The sequence below is a fragment of the Conger conger genome, chromosome 18 (assembly GCF_963514075.1).
Source record: "Conger conger chromosome 18, fConCon1.1, whole genome shotgun sequence".
NCBI lineage: Eukaryota > Metazoa > Chordata > Actinopteri > Anguilliformes > Congridae > Conger > Conger conger.
Genome location: NC_083777.1, coordinates 30,043,779 through 30,062,367, shown reverse-complemented (window position 1 = coordinate 30,062,367; position 18,589 = coordinate 30,043,779). Strand labels below are relative to the sequence as shown.

The following is an 18,589-nucleotide window of genomic DNA, read 5'->3' as shown; positions in this document are numbered from 1 at the left end:
TTGTGCTAATTGGTTGGAACACTGTGCTGGGGAGGACTTTTACTTTCTGGCCCATGCCTGGACTTTCCACCTCTGGTTCTTGAAATCTGACATCTGACTATCTGACTATTCAGTCTCTTGTGTTCTCTTACAAATCTTCATCCCCCTCTTCTTCCTCAGCCTCTTCCTCTTCTCTCGGGTCTCCTCTGCCCTCCGTTTCATCAGAGGGGCCCTTCTCTCTGCTGTAAGTCTCCTGCCTTTCTGCCCCAAGGGGGTTCCCTCTCCTGGCTTCCCCTTTATTCCTGAGCTCTTCTCATAAGAACAGTCACATCTTTGGCAGAATATAAAAAACAGCAAAAAACTTCAGAACAGACTTGCTTTTGACTTTATTCCTACTTTTATTCTGACTATAAAGCAACCTACTTTTACTACTTCTGACTTTACTCCTACTTGCCCGGAAGCATCTTGATGCGCGTACACTAAAGTGTTCTCTGGGATTGCAGTCATGGCGGTGTTTTGTTTGGTGTTTTTACGTGTGTGTGTGTGTGTCCCTCTACCGCCCAGTTTGATGGTACGATCCTGCTGATCACGCTGCTGATCCTGCTGCTGCTGCTGGCCCTCGTGCTGATGTGGTGGTTCTGGCCTCTCTGCTGCACTGTGGTGAGTTCAACATCCTCGCTGAGATCTAGCCCGTTTCCACACCCTCGCTGAGATCTAGCCCGTTTCCACACCCTCGCTGAGATCTAGCCCGTTTCCACACCCTCGCCGAGATCTAGCCCGTTTCCACACCCTCGCTGAGATCTAGCCCGTTTCCACACCCTCGCTGAGATCTAGCCCGTTTCCACATCCTCGCTGAGATCTAGCCCGTTTCCACATCCTCGCTGAGATCTAGCCCGTTTCCACTTCCTCGCGGAGATCTAGCCCGTTTCCACATCCTCGCTGAGATCTAGCCCGTTTCCACATCCTCGCGGAGATCTAGCCCGTTTCCACATCCTCGCTGAGATCTAGCCCGTTTCCACATCAGCTCTCACTGCAGAGGGGCCATAACTCAGGTCCGAAAACCAGCTGCGCTCTTGTACGGTGTCCAAGAACATGACGTAATCTTCGTCGACTCATCATTCTTTCCTTATGTTCAGCACGACAACCCGGATCATACGCTCTCAGAAAAAAGGGGTTCTTTGGCTTGCTTCCAGAAAGGAACCCTTTTTAGTTCTTTAAGGAACCCTCCGTCATAGGTGTGAAAAGTACAAAAGCTCCCAGACAAAGAACCCTAAAACTATACCGGGTTAGTCTATGGCTTCCTTTCAGAACCATTTGTTCTGAGAGTGTATACAGTCAGTTCAGCCTTATGAGAAGCCATCCCTATGCCATCAGGAATGGTGTATTTGGCATGCTATATTCTGAACTGTACAGGTCTACTTGTTTTCTGCATCTGTAAATTTTAGCCCTTTTTTCCTGCGTTTTATGTTGTAGGTGATCAAAGAACCCCCACCACCCCCTCCCCCGGAACCAGTGAGTATCCTTCTCCAGTTCGGTAATCTCATCTGGCCTCAATTACACGCCTCAAAGAGGCCGTTCCACCAGGATCCTGACCGATCCCTCTATCCACCCCAGAGATCTATTCACAGAATAAATATGAATCTTACCCCCCCACCAACTGAGGTTGTGGAAGGATACATCAGCTGAAATATATAGTCTTTCTTGCAAAGTTTGATGTCTTTTAGGAACTTTGATTTTTTTTTTTTTTTTTTTTTTTTTTTAATCTTTCAAATTTCCCAGAAGAAAGTTGAAATATATACGGCCGTAAAAAAAAAAAAGCATTCATCACTACACAAACTCTGGCATTGAGGGGGCTGAATATGTAGAAGGCCTGTGTCATAATGGCCCTCTTGTGCTTGCTTTGTTCACAGGGGGGTTAAAGGCGAGCAGCCATCACAGCCCGGCGCACATAAAGGAGCTTTGTGGCGTTTTGTTCTCTTAGATTGTACATCTGCGTGAGGAAATAGTGGCCTCACACACCAGATTGAGGTTCTGGGGGGACTTGGGGCGTCTTTCAATGCATTTGAAGTCCGGTCCCATTCTTCCTCTCAATGGCAGCAAATAGCATTATGGCCAAACTTGTCAATGGCCGCCTCAAATCGGTTGTGTGCGTTTTTTTGTAGCCACTTGTATTTGAGCTGCTACAGCGTCCATTCTGCATTGTTTCACCACGGACTTGCCACCTGGAGACCTTGAGAACAAGCTAGGTTTTGTCCGAGCCAGGTCCGACTGTAGCATGAGAAATCGTTTTTGTACTAAATAACCCAAAGGCAGTCCAGTCAACACTTAGCAGCATGGCAAAGTGTGTTCTAGGTTAGGCCTTCCCTCTAGGCATTTCCTGCATAAGTGGTGGTTTTAAGATGGTTGCAAGCAGCACGGATTCTAACCTACAAGCCAGGTGAGCAGCTCCCCAGGCAGTAAGTGCTGATTGGCTGTAAGTGCCCAGGCAGTAAGTGCTGATTGGCTGTAAGTGCCCAGGCAGTAAGTGCTGATTGGCTGCGTGTGTGTCCTTGGCCAGGAGTCAGACGATGAGGACGGGATGCCCAAAAAGAAGTGGCCCACAGTGGACGCATCGTACTACGGTGGGCGAGGAGTCGGGGGCATCAAAAGGATGGAGGTAACGTACACGGGCGGCCTGTAGCGTAGTGGTTAAGGTGCATGCCTGGGACCCACAAGGTCGGTGGTTCAATCCCCGGTATAGCCGCAATAAGATCCGCACAGCTGTTGGCCCCTTGAGCAAGGCCCTTAACCCTGCATTGCTCGAGGGGAGGATTGTCTCCTGCTTAGTCTAATCAACTGTACGTCGCTCTGGATAAGAGCGTCTGCCAAAATGCCAATAATAATGTAATGCAATAATGCAGGCAGAACGCATGTAGAACCACGTATGTATGGTTTATGTGTGTGCATACGTGTGCGTAAAAAGTAAGCAAACGTTAGATTGGCATGTGGCATATGATGCCTGCTGAATCAAGGAAATTCTCCATCCCCAAGTCTCGGAAATGGTGTGGTATATTTGCAGAGCAGAGCTCTACTGTGCTCCCATTTGAGGAGCAACTTGCTTCTGAAAATGAATGTGTGCTAACTCGAAAAAGAGAGAACAGCTGCGAGTAGGGAGAGCTAGGCAAGAGAACAGGGGTAAAGCCCCTGGAGCAGTTTTTGGGTTGAGGGCCTGGACTCATTCTGAGGTCATGTGACCTCGCAGGTGCGCTGGGGCGGGAAGGGCTCCACAGAGGAGGGGGCCAAGCTGGAGAAGCCCAAAAACGCGGTGGTGAAGATGCCGGAGCAGGAGTTTGAGCCGTACGAGCCCAAACCCAGGAAGCACAGCAGCCGGAGGCCATACGCAGAGAGGAGGTGGTACACGCCCATACAGGTAAACACACACCTATCCAGGTAAACACACTCCCATACAGGTAAATACACACCTATCCAGGTAAACCACGCCCATACAGGTAAACACACACCTATCCAGGTAAACACACGCCCATACAGGTAAACACACACCTATCCAGGTAAACACACGCCCATACAGGTAAACACACACCTATCCAGGTAAACACACGCCCATACAGGTAAACACACACCTATCCAGGTAAACACACTCCCATACAGGTAAATACACACCTATCCAGGTAAACCACGCCCATACAGGTAAACACACACCTATCCAGGTAAACACACGCCCATACAGGTAAACACACACCTATCCAGGTAAACACACGCCCATACAGGTAAACACACGCCTATCCAGGTAAACACACCACAACACACCTATCCAGGCAAACACACTAAAACACACCCCCATCCAGGTAAACATACCAAAAGACACTCATACAGGTAAGCACACCACAACACACCCATCTAGGTAAACGCACGCCCATCCAGGTAAACATACCAAAACACACCTATACAGGTAAGCACACCACAACACACCTATCCAGGTAAACACACTAAAACACACGCCCATCCAGGTAAACATACCAAAAGACACTCATACAGGTAAGCACACCACAACACACCCATCTAGGTAAACGCACGCCCATCCAGGTAAACATACCAAAACGCACGACCATCCAGGTAAACATACTACAACACACAGTTATACAGGTCAACACACGCCCATACAGGTAAACGCAACAAAACACACCCATCCAGGTAAACATACACCTATCCAGGTAAACAACCCATCTAGGTAAACGCACCACAACACACACCTATCCAGGTACAGAACACAGCTATAGCAGGTGCAGGATACTGTAAAATCCAGAGTGAGAAATTAAAAGTACTCCCCAGTATTCTGTTCCAGTGACCTGGATTTGCCAATTAGCACAATTTTCCAACCAGGGGGTAGACCTATTAGTGAAATCAGCTGGCTGAGTGCATGGCTGGAAGAAACAAGGCAGGACTTCTGACCTCTAGATGTTCCAGCTCTGCCCACTGCACTTACAGTGCAGACGCAAAGAGCAAATTATGATTACATGAAGAAACTAAGCTATATCTTTCAAAAGATTTACTGTAGGTGTTTGCACATACATTTCTTATGTTTAGAGATACAGTACATGGCTTCTTGTTTAGGCTTGTGTGTTCTCCTTTCCCACGCAGGGCAAGCTGGACGCCCTCTGGGCCCTGTTTCGCCGAGGGTACGACCAGGTGTCCCTCATGAGGCCACTACCTGGGGACCAGGTGAGCAACAGCGCCTCCAATCAAAAATCGACAGCAAATCTCATCACAGATGTGATTTTTGTTAGATTTTTTCCCTCTATAGTTGCATCAGCCATTATTATCTTGGTAAATGTTGTAAGAGCTGTAGTTAATTGTGCAGTCAAATAGTACTAAAAGTAGACATCAAACTCTACCAAATATTATGTCCAGATTGCATGGTTTTGCAAGCCTAAAGTAAATTGAGATTTCTCCAGGTTGTTTGTGTGGAAACACTCCTGGCATGTTTCCTTTTTAACTTTGTGGTTCTTAGCCTCTTGATTGGTCAAAGGAAACTTTAATAATCCACAGATGCCAAGGGTTTAATGTCTTAGATTTGCTTCTGTGATCATTTCATTCAGATCAAACCTTTAACTTCAGCATTATGTGTGATGCCATTGCCTCTGGGTAATTTAAGGTTGCAGAGTAAGAGTCAGTAATGTTCCTGAAGTTACCCGTTCGAACTTTCCTCACCAAGGTAAAATAAAATGGGCGGGGGGCTGGAGGTGCTTTCCAGCTTTCATAAGAACTGCAGGAGTATGATTTTTCTCGATTTTTCCTGGAAAAAATTCCAAGGAATACTGAACCTCTGACCCAAGGCGGCAGAGAACGTGGATCCGATAAGCACATGAAGAGCTTCTGAACACTTTCCCGGAATCTCTTGGCTTTTTCCACCACGATCCGACTCCGACTCCTCCCCCCCCCCCCCAAAACGGCCGTTCCCCCCCACCCCGCCACATAGACGGCCCTTTCTGCCCGCAGCGTTATTTCATAGCTCCAGCGTTTACCATGGCGATGCATCTGCCAGGCCCTGAATGGCGGTATTCACGGAGGCCTCGTGGCTACAGCGGCGGGTAGCGGCTGCGTTTCGGACGCACAGAGAGGGGTCTGATTCACCCCTCACGCTCCCTGCCTCGGCCCCATAATGGCGGGGCTGTTGTGGGGTGGGTGGGGTTGGGGTGGGGGGGACGGGGGACGGGGGGAAGAGGACGATTCCGCCGCCCGCCGGGTTCACAAGCGCTTTGGACTGGGATCGCCGTGGAAACAGCTGCAAGGCCTTTTTGGGTCCCGCTGTCTCCACGGCGATGTGAGGGGGCTCAGTGTCCCCCCGTGCCCACCTGCAGCACAATGCGCCCGGGGGGGGGGGGGGGGCACAATGTGCCCGCTGTTTCCCTCAGGACCAGCGCAGCCCTCAGCAGGGCTTAAAAGGCACCCCCCACAGCTGTTCCCGAAAAGCGCCTCCATTTTCATCCAGCAACGTGGTTTCAGTCGTTTTAAAAATTCTCCCAAAAAACAGCCAAAATATGTACTATGCTCTCCGCAGCCCATTAGCCCCCAGTGTGTGAGGCGTACAACAACCTGCTTGACAAGGCAGCTGCTCCTAAGATCAAATCACACCATCACACACTGACTGTAGTCACTGAAGACAAACTCAATTTCCCATAGTGCACGGAAAAGTCACCGTCGCTGAGGTCTACAAAGTTTCGGTGAAATGCGTGATGGGACTCTCTCACAATGCCAAAGACAGTTAGAATATAATTTGAAAAAGCTTTTGAACAAAAAACTAAAATAAAATATGTAATCATGTTATATTTGGTATAAATATAGGTAGAAATATATAGTGAGTCCTATAACATTTGGGACAAAGACCTATTTTCTTCTTAAATTTGCCTCTACTCCACAATTTAATATTTGTTATCAAAAAATTAATATGTGGTTAAAGTGCACATTCTGTGGTTTTATGGAGCTCAATGTAAGTACCATAAGTAAGAGCACCCTTTATAGGCATCTCGGGCTGATCGCACAGAAGCTGTTTCCCCCGGCGCCTCTGGCCACCGTTACATTCCTGCCCTTTTCAGTTCAGGGCTCCTAGACTCAATATCAAAAGAATGATTCACACTTTACCTTGCCTTCATTTTTCAATTCACAACCTCTGTCAACAGGCCTCTAGCTCTCCATCAACCTGCCAGAGAAACACCCTCAACTCCATAGAAGTATAACCCTCAACTCAATAGAAATAGCACCTCAACTCAATAAAATATAGCCTCAGCTTAGAAATATAACCCCAACTTGATAGAAATATACCCTTAACTCGATAATAAATATACCCTCAACTCAATATAAATACACCCTCAACTCGATATAAATATACCCTCAACCCAGTAGAAACATACTCTGAACTCATCAGCTCTCAAGCTGTTTTTCTCATTCCGGCCCGCCAGTCTGAGCGAAACTGACTCACGTCGATCCTTCGTGTGGAAAACGAGAGTGTTCAATCTTACGTTCCACAGCCCCGGTCATTACCGCCGTTATTGAACGACACGAGTTTGGATCAGTCTGGAGGCTCCACACACAGGGCCCCTGGGAGAGGGACGTAAGGAAAGGCACTGTAGGGACGACGAGGTCCTTGCGTAGAGCGCACCTTAAGCGCATCGTCATGCAGCAGGGACAGGCTGGCTTTATGACGCCGGCGATAACCGTCGGCCAAGAAGAGCCTCCTCAAAGCAGCTCCCTTTGTCATTCTTTTGTCTGCCCCTCGTTCAGCGGGCAGCAGAAAAAACCACTGTGGACGCAGGGTTTTACGTCGCTGGGTCCATGTGCTCCACGCGATCCTTTGAAGACCCTCTTCTTCCTTAAGGACAGAACAATCTCAAGATGTGTTTTCAAGGAGATGTTTTGGTTTGGTCGGGTTGTCTCCCCCCCCCCCCCCCCCCCCCCCACCCCCATTTCTCCCTCCTCGCAGGGACATAATGGAATGCAGGAGGGAGCTCTGGTAACTGCAGGGATTTTCCTTTGCATAATTTACAAGTCTAAATGAATGGATGATTTTTTTCCCAAATTGTTTTCATTGATTTCCTTTTTTTGGTGGTGTGGTGGTGTTGGGGGGGGGGGGGGGGGGGGGGGCGTGTGTGGGGTTTAGGGTCAGTGGGCGGGGCGGAGTGCAGACACTTGGTGGTCTGATTTAATGCCTGTTTTAGGAAAGGGCCCCGCCCCACAGAGACATGAGCCCATTTACAGCTAAGGGAGGTTGGGGGGGGGGGCATTTTATTGTGGCAGAACCATTGTGGAGGAGCAGAGGGGGGCCGTGATTGATTTGGCAAAGTCGGGTCGGGGTGGGGGTGGGGGGTCGCCCCAGTTGTCTCGCTGGTCGTGTGCAGCGAAAGGAACAATTTGGCGAGCAGCACAACAACAGCCCCGCACAAGAGGGAACATATGGCCCCAATGAGAACAGAGCCTCATGAATACCATGCAGATGTGGGTGCAGGAAGGGGGGGGGGACCCCGTTCCATATGGTGCCTTAACCCCCCTGGATTGTCCCCAGCTGGCTGCAAGTCTGTGTGCCGGTCGGTGCTTACGTCTAAAGTGTGTGTGTGTGTGTGTGTGTGTGAGGGGGGAGCAGCAGAGAGGAGCCTTCTGGGTAATGTGCTCCCCAGGCTGGGTGGTCAGGTCAGGTAGCGATGGCAAACCCTGTCAAGGTTGCAGTTACAACCGGGTAACTGGACAGTTCTGGGGTTTCTAATATCACCTGCCTTTGGGCCTGGGTGGGGTCCCCCGGTGTTAGCGCTGTGTGTTTCTGGGGCTCGTTACACAGAGAGCCCCGTCAGCGTCGGGTCTCCCGTTTAGACCCGTCACAACCGCCCCTGAAACCAGGCCAACGGGACAGCGCCAGGGGCCAGCATCAGGCTGGTTTTCACAGGAAGCCTGTTACAGGAAGCGGTCACTCGGCCCCCCCACCCCCTGCCCCACGCACGCAGGGAACACAGGCAGGGAATCTGCTCCGTCACTGCCTGGCTTGTGTCCTGTAAACTCACCATCTGTTCCCCTGATGAACACTCGCACTATAGGGCACAAACTGGGGAGGTCCTGACAGCCCCTCTCATCTGAACTGGGCGGGAAGGACATTCAAGAGGATTCAGGGGCACCACCCCGTCGACCGTGGTATAGGAATAGGGAACAGGCTTGGGGTTACGTTCCAACAACATAACTTGCCATTTTGCTGTGGTTAGGAGGTATAAAAACAGCCAGGTGGACAGAGCCAACAACTATATTTAAAAAAAACGAGTCCACCATCCATTTGTATTAGCCTATCGTTTTTTTTTACTTTCTTAAGACTAGAAAGTAGAAAAACGGAGAGAGAAGGGGTAACGGAGCAGAAACGGTATTTATCGATATCGGCCCCAGAATGTTAATATTGTGCACCCCAACTTTTGAATTAGTATGTTAACATGTGCTCCTTTTGATAAGTCAAAGTTTGAGTCCATGTTGTATTTAACATCAAGATGTTTCCGCAGAACAGCTAACATGTTGGCTTCATTTGAATATATCATTGGAAATTTACAAAACGACCCGGGTCATGAATTTTTTGTTGTGGATTGTCTTGTATCGTCTTTTGTTTACCGAACAAAAGCACATAGCACAATCTTAAAGCTAACAAACCCGATCTGAGGCTTCTGTTTCCGGAACAAAAGTCGATGTTCTCTGCACCATTCGTGGCGATAGTTTCATTTTTCGCATCTAATGGTGCGTAAAAACTGAGCCGGGCGATCCTTTGTTGAGCCGGACCTCGAGTAGAAGCCTGGGTCGACAAGCTTTGACAATGGTTCCTAAAAGTTCTCGCGCACTGACAGTGACGAACACCCCCGGCCCCCTTCCTGGAGGTTTACAATGATGAAGAGGAAGGAAGAGGAGCACCTTAAACCATCCCCCCCCCGTCCCCCGCCCCTAACCGCACACGCTGGGGCCGGCCTGGTCTCAGGCTGATCTCCGAGGACAGAATTGGGGGTGACAGCTGAGGATCGGGGCGTGTGAAGTACTGTCCCCTTTTGGGGAGCATCTCCTGGGCGTTCCTCTTCAGGGTGGGGGGAGAGTTGAGGGTGGGTGGGTGGGTGGGGGGGGGCTCACAAGGAAGAATGACGGCTGTCGTTACGGAGACAATTCCTTGTTCCTTCCTTCCTGCACAAGTATGTTGTGTTAACCCATTGTAACATAACGATGAACAGGCCATTCAGCCCAGCAATGCTCGCCTTTTCCTACCACTAAAGGGTACTTAACTGCTCAGTTTGCCTAAAAGCTAAATAGTATCTAGCACTGTATCAAGCCTGGTCTTGAAACACCCCAGTGTTTCTGCCTCCGTTAGTGTCCTGCCAAGCTATTCCACACAGTGACCAAAAATACTTCCTAATGTCTGTGTGGAATTTGCCTAACTGTGTGCTTGTCTGTCCATACAGGGTCGGTGTATCAACTTCACCAGGGTGAAAGAGGAATCGGCAAGGGCCCCCCCCCCTCATGCCCACAAACCCCAGCCCCCCCCGCCGGACTACACACCGTTGATGGAGCCCCCCAGCAGAGAGCCCCCCACCACCCTGAGCCGCCCTCCCCCCGGGCCCCCCCCGGCTCGCACCCCGCCCGGCCCCCCAGGACCCCCGCCCTCTCGCCCCCCTCCCTCCCTACAGAACAGCCCCTGAGAACAATCAAACCACCCCTACCCCCCCAATACAGTGCCGTGCACACGTTCCAAAGATCACAGCTATGACCAAAATAAATAAATACATGACATATTATATTTATTGAATACCATAGTTGCTCCCAAGAGCTATGAGGTTTGTTGCTGGACAGCAAGATGATTAATTGTTTTTAAAAGAATGCAACTACTGAATATCCAACAAAATGTTGAGGATAAATTCTGATTAGATCTGTAACAATTCAAGGATAGATGGAACAATTTTTCCTTGTTCAAGATTTTGCAGAAAGTCCCATTTGTATGGTCGAGTTGTAAAATTGGGGCTGTTAGCAAGCTGACCCACTCCCCCTCTACAGCATTTAAGATGGCCTAGTCCAGTAACTGATTCACTCAAATTGTGTTCTTTTTTTATATTCTTTGAGTATCGAACTAGTTATGTGAAGATTGTAAACTAGTTATGTTTAACTAGTTATGAAAGATTATCGACTGTTGCTAGTATGCAAGGCTGGTTTTTGTAAAGATTGTGATTGTGAGCTCCACAGAAACGTGGATTGTGATTTTTTTTTTTCTCTTCAAGCAACAAGTTGGCTGTGATCGTGGAAGCTTTTGGTACGTGTCGAGAACCACTTTTGTTTAGCTGAAAGGAGAATGAAATGAATGAACTTGATGTACATTTTTGACAGAGAGCTTTTGAATGGACAAAGGAACGTTTGTCACGGAATGTAGAATTCGTTTTGCCCGCTCACAAGGAATGCTGTATCCGTATAATGTCCAGCTAACTTTTCCTCTTTTTTTTTTTTTTAGCTTTTAATCCTTTTTTAACCTCCCTTTTAAAACCCAGCATAGTCTGGCCAATGCCTCTGGAAGCATACTTAATGTCCACATCATAAACGTATTCCATAAAGCGGTTTTAAAGAAAACAAGCCAGCAAACACACTAAAAACTGCAGGGCAGTTTAGAGCACCTAATTTATTAACCCACGGTCAACACCAGGGGTGTCCAATCGGAAAGGGCCCAGTGGGTGCAGGTTTTTGTTTCGTTTAGCCGAGCACACAGACAACCTGATTCAATAAAGCAATTCAATCAAGTCCTTGATAAGTAGAATAAGGTGATGGACAAAAAAATAGAAAAAACCTGACACACCAGCTCTTCTCAGATAAGATTGGACATCCCTGGTCTTGATGAAGGTACTTGAATATGACAAGGTGTCTTACTGAGACCTAGGACACTGTGCGTAGTGCTAACATTTCAGTTAGCGTCTCTATACCAGATAGTACCTTCTTCAAATGATAAGTTGTTTGGTCTGATTTTCCTTTGAAAATGTGGATATTGTTAAGCTTTATTTAGCACTGCCCAGACATATGAAGTGGACATACTGCCAGAAGATAACATACATTTGTTTCATGTTCCATTGTTGTCCAGACACCTTGTATTGTTTGCAGTTCTGTTTCTTTGATTTCATAAACTGCATTTCCATAGGTGTGAATATATTTGACTTATGAATGTCAAAATTGAAATGGCCATTGTGCACATTACAATTGAAGTTAATCAACTACATAAGATAAACCCTACCCTAGACACTTTTCAGAGTAGACAGATTGGAAAAAATAGAAAAACAAAACATTGATTAAGGCCAATCAATCTTCCACAACCAATTTTTGGATGCAACCAGTGTTTGAAAGCAGGTTGTGCACTCATGAATTCTTTAGCAAATTGAAAGCAATCAAAGCTATCAGAGGAGTAGAAAAACTGCATTGAAGAATTTCTGGCAGTAGCAAACTCCGTTTCTGGGTTTGGTGCAAGATTCAATTTGAGAAAACTTGACAAATGGCATAGTAACAGATGCAATGCATTTAATGTAAACTTTATGTATGAAATAGTTCCTTGTACCCAAAATGTTGTCTCGTCTCTTTGAGGCAGACCTTTTTTGGAGGTGTATCTATCATGTTCTCCAGCAAAGCTCTGACTTTAGATACTAAATTGACAACATTGTTTGCTTTTATTATAATGTTGACAGGAGGTGTGATGAAGCTTATTTAGTGTCCTTTCTTCCATTCATGGCACTATTAAAGTTTGAAGCTTTCTTGGTAATTCTGTTGTGTTTCTTGTTTCTGGTTTCTTTCTCTCTCTCGCTCTCTCTCTCTCTCTCTCATTTATTACTCATTCAAGTATGTGAAAGGTAACTTATTTTCACCTTGTATCAAGTTATTTAAGTTAAACTGACTGAATCAAGTGAAGGGACCACGAATACATAGTCACCGAACACAACACGTCAGACCAAATAATGTGGGGATCTTTAAAAAACAAAACACAGTACAACCAATTTCTTATTCATAGCAAACCATAATATTTTACTAAAAACACCCTCACACACACACACACACACACACACACACACACACACACACACACACACATACACACACACACTAGTTCTCCATCTGAAAAATGATGGCACAATTTACATTTGTGTTGCCAAAAGCATAGCAAGGAACATGTGAAACATCAGATAACAAACAAAGAATAATAATAGCATACTCACTCGTTTGAAAGGCATCCAATGAGCCTTGGGTTGTGCTTCAAGTTCAGCGATAGAAGGTAGGCCGTCTCTCCTGCGCCGTTGAGTGCTCTGGCTTGGCAGTTGATGAGCTTACAAAACGGTGTTCCACAATAAGCAGTGTTTGTTGGGGTATCTCAACTTTAAAACAGTTCCTGAATGACAGCAGTTGAACAGGGAAGCTAACTATCGATATAGCATAATGTAACGTCAAGCAGGGCTTTTACATGGCTGAGTCGCAGGTTGGCCGCTGCTTTTTAAAAAGCGAAAGCCATCCGACTTTGGCAACGACGACAATTTTCTCCTGGTTCGACTTCTCGGTTATCTTCTGAGATCCAGTTTTATGTTTATTTCGCTTTCTTGTACCTAGGATGCCTACATTTGCTCGCTTCTTCACTAGCCTAGTTTACGAGATTATTTGAAAATCTCACCGCCAAAACTAGCCAACAGTTGCGTCATCACAACAGCCAACAGATACGACACATTTGGACAACATACTCAGGCAAATTTCCACATCATAACATGTTGCCTACCACAGATAACTTAGATAAGATAAGATTTGTGTTAGCAGTACATTCACTGCATACGTATTACAAAATTAAAATGTCGGTTACAATGATGACATTTTATGTGAATCAAGGGTAAACCACGTTCCGTTAAAGGACGTTATATTGAATTCAAAACATTCCATAAAAATGCTTGACTTGAAGAACATAAAACCCATGTTCACACTGTGTTTTATAACGGTTACATGAAAGAGGTCACAAACTATTTTAACTTCAAATGTATTCAAGACTAAGGTGAATCAACAGCTTCCAAATGAGGTTGTTGAACAGGTGTGTTCGAGTTCTTTTTTCATAATCCTTGTTAACATTTTAACACAATACAGGTTTGGCTCATTATGATTTCCCTCGTCTTAGGGAACAAAAAGAAAATTATTATTCAGGAAAGTATCGAATTAAGTATCGTATTTTGTTGGGTAAATCACATCAGAGTCTTTTTACACAGATGCTTCTGAACTAAAATCAAGTGAAATTGCAGGTAAAAACCCTACCGGCAGTTTTTTGACAAGCTTCCCTCTGACATATGCTTGCAGCGTAGTTAAAATGGCCGCGGTTTCATGTGTCATTCAAGTAGATGAATCGACAGTGGCACTATGGAGTGGAGAAGATGTCTCAGAAATGTGTCTCTTGCAGTTTCAAAATCACAGCAGTGATCCCCTTCACTTAAACGTCACATCTGTTTGCTCAAACTGCCTGCACGTTATCGTCTATTAACAGCGCGTTGACTAAATGTTTTCATAACATCAACTTCGCAACGGATTTCTCCGAACAAATGTCATGTCCATGTCGTCGCACATCACAGGCCTTGACGTGACAGAACGACTTCGTTTCTGCGCACAGGTCACGCAAGTGTTCGTCAGTTCCCAGTCACATTCATAATTCACAGCGTCATTTCTGTCACACTGCTTTAAGTCTAACTGGAGAACACTTTCTGATTTAGATTTCAGGCATTTTACTGATGCTCTTTTTCACAGAGACTTGCAAGGCCTAAATTGATAAATCACCAACATTCCATATTGCAATTGTGTAATGGTCAGGCCATAACATCCCAATTACCTGTATTAGCTATCTCACTTCCTATTTGGATGTCCTTTTCAGAGAATATGGAAAGATAGCTTGGCTGTAATATATTGGTATTTTCCCTTGTCTACAAGCCTAATTGTTGGTTTGGTTAACTTTACACTTAATGATTTTAAATGGGTCTTCTCTGCCGTTTTTGGTGTAATGACCTGACCAGGCTGAGGCCAACGCTCACGATTTGTGCTTTAGTAAGTGGATGTGGATAAGAGCAACTGTTAAGCTAATAACACAGCTAATAACTACAAAGTAATGTGTAATTAAATGTAGTGTAGTTTGATGTATGTAGCATAGTGTCATTTAACATAATGTAGTGTAATGTAATGCATAGAAGGAGGCCATTTCCTGTGGATGGGAGAAGCTCATTCTGGGCAGGCAGTACTGATGTTGGGCAGGGACATGGTAGCACAAGCATCTGTTTTAGAAGGGGGGGATCTCCCTCAGCGTGCCCGTACACAAAGCACCCCCAGTTTAAACCTGGCAGCGCACTCTTTCCCTCCCCAGAATACAGCTCCGGTCCGTATGTGTACAGGGAGGGGAGTCTGGCCTGGCGTTACAACGCTGACAGATCACACCAGTTCATATCTTATCAAACTTTATCCCTGCCGTGAGGAAGAGGAGGAGAATAGGGTCTGAAGGAAGTAACTTTAAAACCACATTTCTGGAAATATCTGGAAAACCTGGACAGGAGTAGAGTGGAGTCGAAGACTTGAAGAAATGACAGTGGAAATGTTGACCACACTCACCACGGTTCTGCCTCAGCAGTTGGGACAGAACGCAGAAGGCAGCAATACAACTTTTGCCTTCTGAAAAAAAGAAGCGTCACTTCCTATGTTATTGAAGGTAATAAAAAGATGACCCTTTACCTCTGTGTAGGTTAAAAGATGGTTTTGGACAGAAACGAGTCGGCCTACATACTCCGACATTAGGAACGCGTAGCAACAGTTTAGTCACAAATTATTTAAACAGCATATGAAGAAGGGCAGTCTTTATAGCCGGTCCTCTTTCACAGCCAAGTTCTGACACCCAGTTCCGAGTAGTCGGCCCCCCTAAAAAAAAGTGTGGTTCAGTCTGACACTGAGAGACCCCTGTATTAGCGGGTGGCGTTGTGTAAACGTTGTGGTGGCGCTGGGTAAACGTTTGGCTGGCAGACCTGCGGAGTCCTCTGGGTTCAGCCTGAGCAGTGGCATGCGTCAGAGTGTGGGAGGAATAACATGGGCGTGACTAACGCTGGCCAGCTCAACACTGCAGGAAGCTCAGCGCCGTTTCAGGTTTTTATTCTTTAAACGTGTCCCTTTGTGTACTCAAGAGAGTCCCCGTGAGATATAGGGTCTATTTTACAACAGAGCCCTGGTTAGAAAAGTGCTAGGAAGTACAGTATTAGTGTTATAGTTGGATAGTTGTAAGTAAAGACCTAAGAAGCATTGTGAGGTTGGCACTTCATTTGTGAAAAAAGACATTCTACTGGACAAGGACAGCTAGGTCATCGACCAACTTGGACCTCCGATCCATGGCGATGTCTGACCAAGAAGGTGAAACCAGCCAAAAGTCTCTTAATCAGGGTTTCTCAAATTCAGTTTCACGGTGTGCTGGTCCCCCAAGGACACGTTTTAGATCCCACGTCTTTTAGGCGCTGGACTAGAACGAAGACTTACAACCACACTCATGCTTTATGGATAATATTGAACAACCAGTTTCAATATTGAAACCCATGAAAAACCAGGAGACCCCCCCAGGACTGGAGTCTGGACCCCTCCGGTTTAAAACTAGTGTTGTTTCTGGTTGAGGCCCCAGAGAATGGCAGTGCTGTGGGCGATTCAGGGTGGAGCTTGCCTGGAGACTTGGGCTGTTCCTTGCGGCTCCTTGGTGTCAGCGGTGACCTTACTGTATACACGTCTCCCGTCTACATGTGGCATTTGCCAAGTCTCCCAGCGAAAGGTTGTTTTGTTTTTTTTATATAAAGAAAAGAGGAACGATACCTTGAGGTGTTAGTGCGCACACGTTCAGCGAGACGAGATTTATTCTCCCGTGGCATTTCGAGGTGACCCGCGAGTGATCTTTATCGTGCACCGCTCTGGCAAAAACCGCTTTGTTGTAGCGCCGATGTGAATACTTTCGCATTTCACTCGATATAAGCCACAGCCTTTCCATGACATTTCCTGCCATTTTAAATGATGAGGGGGGACAGAAAATGCCACTGAGCAGTCTGGGAACATAAAATTAAATTTGGGACGCATTCCCTTGGGAGGGGGAGGAATTTTATTTTTTCAATTTTTTTTTGCGGGAATTTCGAAAGAGAGCGTACCCGAAGCGGAACAGGGCGCGTAAGATTTCGTCTGGGGTCTCCGCGTGGGACAATGAACACTTAGGACTCCTTGTGGACTCCCATCAATGGGGGCTTTCTGTGGGCCAGCAGCAGCAGCGGTGGGGCTGGTGTTTGTTTAGTGGAGGTCTGCTCGTGGAGCCCTGCCCACTGCCCATGAATGCTGCCTTCAGAAGACCTCCGAGAGCCCAGAGCAATAATCACCCCCCCCCCCCGCTCATTTCCCACGAGCTCCACAAAACCCATTATCTGCCCAGAACAGACTCATCATAGACACCGCTTTCAGTGAACATGCTATTCAGATACCAGCAGGGATGGGCACTAAAAATACACTACAATTATGTACTTACAAAATACCCCCAAAATGCCGATCTGTTAACTGCAACCAAAATGGAGGTGTAGGTTGAAGGTTGTGTGATGTAGGTATATACAGAGGTGTATGCTGAACAAGAAGGCGGTTAGCTATACGAGCTATATTACATATTAATCACAAACGGGCATTGTGCATGAATTTAAAACACCTCCCATCTGTGGCATGACACTGACAGTCCAGCATCAGGGCTATACCCATGCTGGAGGCATTATGGGAATTTGAGGCCTGTGAACCCCAATTGTGGGGATGAACGGTGGCAGGGTGGGGGGGGTCACACAGTCCAGTCTCTGTGGAATGACCCCCACATCCCAGACCCCCAGACCCCAAACCCCCTCCTTGGAGAACCACCAGGGAAATACAGGAAGGAAGCTTGGTGTGGGCAGAATGGGTAACCCGACACAGGTGACCTCAGACAGACCTCTGAATCCTCCCAAATCACCTCATTAACCGCCGCCCTGAACAAGACTGTGAACTGTGTATTACTCCAAAGAGACTGAAACAAGTCACCCTATAAAAGAGACTGCGTTAAACTACAGAGCAATGAGAGATAGATACACTGCAAAACATGAATACAACTTAAAATAAAAAATAAAAAAATAACAAATTAAAACATTCGCTTTTACAAAACTGGATCTATGTTGGAGTTTTAGGTTTTCTATGCATATTGCGCCATCTAGTGGTCACATAGATAAATATGAATACAGTTCCTGTGTTAACCGGACTTGGCGCGTGTAAGTATATTGTTCAAGGCAGGCGACCCCAAATCAGTGCCTGGAGGGTATCACTCTTACACACTCCTCACAGGACATCTCTGTCAGCAACTTTTATTTCTGAACTGGATCTTTCCTTTGCACAATACATAAATAGAACAATCCATGTTAAACAGCTTTACAAAACCATTGGCAATATCCTCAGACTAGTTTCCGTGAGTAAATTCATCAGCTTGGTTGACCAGCCCCACACACAGGTGTGAGTCAGGCTTCCTCCTTTCGGGTTACAGTACACCCCTCCTTCTGGTGGGGGGTTGGGGAGGAGGGGTGTGTGTGAGAGTGTCCTGACTCTGGAGGGGGGCCATGTCCCAGAACACACCATAACCGAGCGTCTTCCTGTCAGCGCTAATCCTCACACACACACAAACACACACTCAGGGGCACTTCTCCACTCTGGAAGAGTGTGCCGGGGAGGGGGGGTTACGCTTTCCTCTTGTTCTTCTGCATCCTCTTGCCCAGCCGAGCCCCCTTCTGCGCCCCCCTCACCATGCCCTTAAACTGGCCCTGGAGCTTGGCCTTCTTCCTGCAGAGACCACAACACACCAGTCAGTACAGAGCTGTGGCTTACACACACACACACACACACACACACACACACACACACACACACACACACACACACACACACACACACACACACACACACACACACACACACACACACACACACACACACACACACACACTAGGGGGTCAGCAGACCTGGGGCCCAAACACACACACACACTGTGCCTAAAGCCTGGCTTTTCAAC

The 18,589-nt window shown here is 46.7% G+C and overlaps 3 protein-coding genes across 5 annotated transcripts in view; 1 reads left to right on the top strand and 2 right to left on the bottom strand.

Moving 5' to 3' along the window:
- The window catches only part of antxr1d (ANTXR cell adhesion molecule 1d), a 32,869-nt gene extending 22,691 nt beyond the window's left edge, over positions 1-10,178 (top strand). The window contains exons 13-18 of the mRNA XM_061228755.1: positions 544-639; positions 1,453-1,491; positions 2,537-2,635; positions 3,221-3,388; positions 4,618-4,698; positions 9,942-10,178. Of these exons, the coding sequence (XP_061084739.1) occupies positions 544-639; positions 1,453-1,491; positions 2,537-2,635; positions 3,221-3,388; positions 4,618-4,698; positions 9,942-10,178 (720 nt within the window). The remainder of the gene's footprint in view (positions 1-543; positions 640-1,452; positions 1,492-2,536; positions 2,636-3,220; positions 3,389-4,617; positions 4,699-9,941) is intronic.
- Positions 1-13,922, bottom strand: part of znf488 (zinc finger protein 488) — a 43,091-nt gene extending 29,169 nt beyond the window's left edge. For 2 of the 3 annotated variants that reach the window (XM_061228749.1, XM_061228751.1), the window contains exon 1: positions 12,717-12,937. The gene's annotated coding sequence lies outside the window, so the exon portion shown is untranslated. Of the gene's footprint in view, positions 1-12,716; positions 12,938-13,785 lie in introns of those variants that run through there. The other variant, XM_061228752.1, reaches the window with a different exon arrangement.
- A 3,953-nt stretch (positions 13,923-17,875) lies between these two features.
- Positions 17,876-18,589, bottom strand: part of rrp12 (ribosomal RNA processing 12 homolog) — a 22,812-nt gene continuing 22,098 nt past the window's right edge. Inside the window, exon 34 of the mRNA XM_061227838.1 lies at positions 17,876-18,360. Within this exon, the coding sequence (XP_061083822.1) occupies positions 18,258-18,360 (103 nt within the window). The 3' untranslated portion in view covers positions 17,876-18,257. The remainder of the gene's footprint in view (positions 18,361-18,589) is intronic.